Source organism: Heteronotia binoei, chromosome 4 (assembly GCF_032191835.1).
Source record: "Heteronotia binoei isolate CCM8104 ecotype False Entrance Well chromosome 4, APGP_CSIRO_Hbin_v1, whole genome shotgun sequence".
NCBI classification, from domain to species: Eukaryota; Metazoa; Chordata; class Lepidosauria; order Squamata; family Gekkonidae; genus Heteronotia; species Heteronotia binoei.
Window position 1 is genome coordinate 117,197,149 of NC_083226.1, and position 6,843 is coordinate 117,203,991.

A 6,843-nucleotide genomic window follows, 5' to 3' on the forward strand; every position below is an offset into this window, starting at 1 on the left:
GGGGGGGGATTAGAAGAAAAAATTTGCTCCTCCATGAAAATTCAATTATGACAAATATCTAAGTTGTGGTATAAATTGTAAATGCATGTAAAAGTTCATGCAAATGTATGCATACTGAAGTATATGTAATTCTGCTTTTCTAGTAGTTATCTGATGCAGAATAAATGACAAATCAATGAGTCTAGACTCAAATATCAAATACCACTATTGTAAGAAATCAAGACTCTAAATAAAAAAAATAGGCTCAGAAAACCAAAATGTCATACAGTGGTGGAGAATGTCATCAAGTCACAGCCGAGGGCAACCCTGTAGGGTTTTCAAGGCAAGAGACATTCAGAGATGGTTTGCCATTTTCTGCCTCTGTATACTGACCGTGGACTTCCTGGTGGTCTCCCACTGAAGCATGAACCAGGGCCAACCCTGTTTATCTTCCAAGATCATTAAGACTAGCCTGGTTTATCCAAGTCAGGGCAAAAACCATTATACATAAAAAAATATTATTTACTCCAGTTTCAAAGCAAACTGAGATATCTCCAATACAGTCTTGAAACAGCCTTAATGAAATGCATGTTCCAACTTATGCCTTGTTGGGAAAACTCAAGGTTCTTTTTCTCATATGCAAACAGACATACTCCGTAAAGATGATGCAGGATGTCAGAGACATGCCTTTTGAGCCATTTACTTCATTTTGCAATGAAACTGCGGCCTAATGTATACATTTATATTAATACTGGCTTAAAGTTAAGTGACTGAAAAATACAGCTTCACCTACTACATACTGGGCGGGGGGGAGATCACATTGATCTGGAAGTGTTTAAAACACAGGCAAGAACCACATCACTCTCAACCTGTGCCAATTGGTCTAGTTAGGGACTCTGTGTAAAGTGCTAATGTTTTATGATCCTGAACAGCTTAAGTTCAAGGTTCTCCATAAGCAGCTCTATCTTCTTGCAAATGAAAATTATCTAAACAATTGGAAGGCTGTCCTGCCCCCTTTTCCAATGCATCAAGCTCCAGACCTATCTAATAAAACCAATGACGCATTGCTTGTCCTTTCATAAACAGAAATCACTCAGCACGGCAAATAATACTAAATATCAAAACCAGGCCTGAAGATTGATTAGAATAGGTCAAATTTATTATTACCAAACTATAACCAAACATATAACTGAACATTCTCACTCACTACTGATTTAGAAAGCATAGGAGAACTTTGTGAAGTTTGTTATGATTTCACTGACTGCGACCATCTTTGTGGGATGAAGGTTGAAGACTATATTACCATATGTGAAAATGGCTAATTACTACATTAGCACTTAAAGGGCTTTACCTTTAACCCTGTAAACCCAGCCTAAGGAGACTGCTGCTATTTGTCCTGCTAAGGGGAATACAAAGGCACTATTACAATTACATTGTTCCTCCCCCACCCAATGAAAAAATGGCAATCCTGAGGAGGGACTGGCAAAAATTTACTAATTGGTAATCATATGACTTCCAAACACTCACCATCTCAGCGTTAAGAACCAGGTGTATTACTGGATAAGCAGATTACTGGCCAGCTATAGCCAAGAGTGTTCTTTATAATATTCAACTAGCTAGCTTGCTGTGGCATTACCTGGACAGAAAAGATCTGGCCACTGTGGTGCATGCCCTGGTTACATCTAGATTAGAGTATGCCAGTGCACTCTACATCTGGTTGCCTTTGAACAGCATTCAGAAACTTGAACTGGTACATAATGCTGTAGACAGTCATGATTCAAGGCGCTGGTCTTGATCTATATGGTTTAAAGACCAACATACTTGAAGGGCCACCTAATCCCTTATGATCCTGTCTGATAGTTACTGTTATCTTTGGAGGCCCTGCTTCAGGTATCCTCCCACTTTCTGGGTGGGAACCTGGGAGAAAGCCTTCCAGTCATGGTACCAAAGCTCTGGAACTCTCTCCCCAGAGAGATTAATCTGTTTCCATCTGTTGCCATCTTCTGCCAACAAGAGAAGCCTTTTTATTTTTGTTTGGCATTCTCTCAATGATCCGTCCTTCTTAACCAATACTTTATGTTTTGCATTTATTTTAACTGTTCAATATGTATTTTAACTCTGTTTTTAACCCTTTTTTAAAAAAAAAAACCAATGAGCTATATTTGGGAGAGGAATTTATTTTAAAGTTTTATAATGTATTTTATCATGTATGAAATTGTTAGCTGTCTTGGTGGTCCTTGTAAAGGCAGAAAGGCAGGATATAAATTTTGTTAATCATCATCAACAACAACATATACTGTGAATAGACTTGAAAATGAACCAATAAGGAAATTATAAAACCATGAATGATATCATGTGCTAGTTTCTGGGGAAATTCAACCCATTCACAGACAAAACATTTCTTGAGCAAGATAAAAGGCATGGCACTGAGGAAGCACATAAACAAAATTGTATACACAAAGGAGATGCTCTGCCACTGAACCACTGAACCATAGCTCTACAAACATGCACATCTGAACAGGCCCTTTGGTTTTATAGAACAGGTGGTCAAATATTGCAACTGTTCTTAGGACTGATTAGGACATCAATCAAGGTCTCTGTGTTCAATGTAAAACCAGAACCATCACATAAACCCTGTACAAAAAAGATATATCACAAAGAAAGTTAGCATAGTATTATACAGCACTAAAATTATTGTGTGAAAAAGCGATTTCACCATTAGCTTACATTTCTGTACATGAACGGATAGCCAAAAGTGTACGGTGTCTGTTACTAGAAAACTGAAAAAACATACTGTACTTTCAAATGTTTTCCAAAATATATTTCAGCACATTCTTCTGTATTGTAGTTATGTACATTAGCACTTATGTCACTACCTAAGACACCTGCATGCTATAAATATATTTAACACAAAATAGCTATTTTGAAGATTTTATTAAGTCAAAAGTCCAATGGGCTTTCCTTCAGTACTAAAATTAATACAAGAGATGATAGCTAGATGTAGCCAAGCCAGAAAAAACAGTCTTAAATTGACAATGAAACGCCAGAAAAATGTTTCATTTACAGTGTCCCCAGAACCACAGAATATATCAAACAAATTTCCAGATTCCACCCATCAAACAGAAACTATATAGCCAAACATGCCTTCCTAACTGCACCTTATGTTCAAAATTATTTCTTCTTCATAGTAGTCACGTACAGTGGATAGACTGTTGACTTTAACAAGACGAGTTCAAATTTCATTGTGCCATAAATCCACTTGGATCAGTAATGCCAAATATAACCTAAGCTTCTGAAGAAGATAAAACAGGATAACCCCCATGGATGCCATCCTTAGCTCCTTTGAAGATGAAAAGTTTAACAAAAACCCTATTGGGCTGAAAACAGTGGCCCCAGGACCTCTTTTCTGTAGCAATTTTATTTATTCAAAATATTTGTTTAGCCACCTTTCTACCTTACAGAAACTCACGGAAATAAAATATATAAAAATAAAATATATAATAATTATATATATAATAAAAATAAAATATATAAAAATTACTAGTTTTTTTAAAAAAAATTACACTGCCAGTAGGTAGAAAAACTAATCAATTGCCATCATGAATAAAATTGTCTTCAGCTGCTTCCAAAATATCAAGAGTAAGAGGGTCAGGCACAGTTCTCTGGGGAGGTTGGGGCTGCCACTGAAAATAGCTAGTATATTCTCAGTTTCTACAATTAAATAAAAGCAGACTTCTAACCTTTGATGTAAGGGTAACAGTTAGAGCCTCAGGCAACTTTATCATACAACCAATATGTTTTCCAATGAGACAGTAAGTTTCTAGGTTTATCTCTTTCACAGCTAGATGGCTGAATCAAAGCTACTTCACTTTCCGTACAAAAATATCTTGGATTTAAGTTAGGATTTTAAAAAGCTAATATCAGAACCATCCTTTAGTAATATATAACAATCCTTAAAGAAGGGGCATGGAATCCCTGTCACATGTGCCAATCAACACACTATTGATTTATGAGGATTCTTAGTAACCCTAAGGCTGTAAATCAGAGGCATCAAACTCATTTGTTATGAGAGCCAGATATGACATAAATGAGACCTTGTCAGGGCAGGCCATGTTCGTCATAAAATGTAATACCAGGTAGCAGAGATATACATTTTATAAAGAACACAGACACAATTATTTTTTTACTTAAAATAAAAGCATGCTTAAAACAATAATACTCTTGCAATATGTTGTTTATTTAATAGTCCCTTGCTCTGAATTATTGCATCAAAATGTATGTGCTATAGTAATCTTGATTATGCTGTTCAGGTGAATATCTGTAAGCAGTAAACCTACTTTTGATTTAGTGACATTCATTACAGAAATCTTATGTTCAGTGCTATGAGCCTAGGATCCAGGGAAAAACATGAAATTGCTGGGCATTGCAAGCTTTTGTACATAAATTGCTTTGTGTGTTGATCAAAAACATGTGAAGGCATCATGACACAGAGTGAGGGCTATGTGTTTGTCTACAAAACTATATTAGGAGATTCAAGATGAGAAAATATGATGCTAAATCACAAAATGTATAATTAACTTAGGGTCCATCTGGCTTCGTGGATGAGCCAAAACTTGCTCACCGCCTAAACGGGATAGAGGTGGAGTATCCACACGGGCCTTCAGGGCATAGTGGTCAGACCATGGCACTGCCTCAGCAGTTCGCCCCTTTCCTGGAGCATGACGATCCATGCTACAGCGATCCATGCTATGGTCACCTCAAGAATAGATCACTGTAATGCTCTCTACAAGAGGCTACCCTTGACCCTGAGTCGAAAACTACAGCTAGTGCAGAATGCTGCAGCACGGCTGTTAATGGGGCTCCCTCAATGGGAGCACATTCAGCCAGTGCTGAAAGAGCTTCAATGGCTACCTACTGTGTTCCAAGTTCGTTTCAAGGTGTTGGCATTGACCTTTAAAGCCCTTTATGGTCAGAGGCCTGTCTATCTACGGGACCACCTTTCTCCATATGTTCCCCAGAGAGCACTGCGTTCAGGGACACAAAATCTACTGTCCATCCCTGGAGCAAAGGAGGCTAAGCTATGCTCTACATGGGCTATGGCCTTCTCAGTGGCAGCACCAGAAATGTGGAATGCTCTCCTGGAGGCCATAAGGGCCCTGCAGGATCTCTCTACTTTCCGCAGGGCCTGCAAAACTGAATTTAATATCTAACCGGGAGAGGACTGCCACCCCACATCATTACAGAGCTACGATACTACGTGATCACCATCAGAAAAGAAGAACTCGCTTATACTGAAGTGGTAATACACCACATGTTTTAAATTGTAACTGCATTTTATTGGTTTTTAAGTTGTAAATATAAATGTTGTTAGCCGCCCTGAGTCCACTCGCGGAGAGGGTGGGATGGAAATTTAAGGTAAATAAATAAATATTTTTAAATAGTAGCTTTAAATCTGCTGCAAATAGCAGAAACAAGAATGTAAACTGAATCTCCTCTGATTGCAGGAAGTAAAATAGAGGAAGAATTAAAATAAAACTGATCTAGAGGAAAACCTTGGAGAAAAGGCATTTGAAGCTACCCACAAAAATCAATGTAATGTATCAAAAAAACAACCTATAGTATTTCAACTGCACAAAACTTCTGCAATGGTATCATCATAGAGCTCTAGCTAGCATATTGGCCAGATACTCATTTTTAATCAGTTATGTGTGATGAAAGCGACCTGAGCTCCAGTTGTAAGCCAGGATCCAACAGCATTTCCAAACTACAAACCTGCTGTTTGGGGTGGAGTACAACTCTTCCAGAACAAGCTGGCACCTTAGTTCTTAAGCACCTTTGTCACTGACCAACAGCACCTCAGTCTTGTCTGGACTGAGTTTATTGATCCTTGTCCACCCCATTGCTTTCTCTAGGAACCTATTGAGGACTTCCACAAACAACTGAACTGTTTTCATAACAGTCCATCCAGACTCTTAAAAAAGCTGTGAGTAATTTTGTGTGTCCTTAAGGCGCTACTTGGCTCTTACTCTTTTCTTCTGGAACAGTATAATAATCATTAGACTAACAATTCACTAATTAGACAATTCATTAATTAGACTAATCACAGCTACCCATCTTGATCTAATTTAATGGTTAAGAAGCATAACTAGGTGCAGACAACACTGTGATGTTCAACTCAAGCAAATGAATATTTCAGGTCATATTTGCAGGATGCAACCAGTGCAGCTATGCCATACTACCATATTGACCTCAAAGGGAGATCCAGGTACTTGAGGTTGTAGATAACAGAGTTTTTTGCAATCCTGCTATGGAAGGAAAAGCGACGTATTACTTTATCAAATCTGATCTCGAGAACGGATTCCTTCCTGGCCGCTATCTAGGATGCTTTCTCAATTTATGGTTGTCAACAACAGACCTAGAGAAAAGTGTCCTGTCTCAGCTGAAACGTTTCATGGCAATAAGATAAAAAGCATCACCTGGTAAATATGCCTCTATTTAAGGTACGAGACATTTTTTTCTCCAGGACTAGTGGCAGCCCTACTTCAGTTCCCAGCTAGGCGTAGCATAGAAACGAAAATAACATTTTGGGTTGTTTTTATTTTTTAATCCTCGTTCGTTCTTCGCCTCCACCATTAAATCCTCAGGGGCTCAAACCCCATCCGAAAGCATTTTGAGAGGATGTTACCTTGACAGATGTCCGAGACAGAGACGCCGGCCGGTCGCCACGGGAGTTCATGATTTTTCAGACTCAGAGGTTGACGACAAGACTTGTTTTGAGCCACTTTCTCCCGCGCGACCCGTTTCCTAGGCAGCGGGCCCTGCAGATACATACAAAGCACAACTGTAAATCTGAGGAAAAGAAAA

General features: G+C 38.5%; 1 protein-coding gene across 1 annotated transcript in view; it reads right to left on the reverse strand.

Moving 5' to 3' along the window:
* LOC132569508 (uncharacterized) overlaps nucleotides 1-6,843 on the reverse strand; it is a 151,631-nt gene that overhangs the window by 144,511 nt on the left and 277 nt on the right. The window contains exon 2 of the mRNA XM_060235648.1: nucleotides 6,665-6,797. Within this exon, the coding sequence (XP_060091631.1) occupies nucleotides 6,665-6,715 (51 nt within the window). The 5' untranslated portion in view covers nucleotides 6,716-6,797. The remainder of the gene's footprint in view (nucleotides 1-6,664; nucleotides 6,798-6,843) is intronic.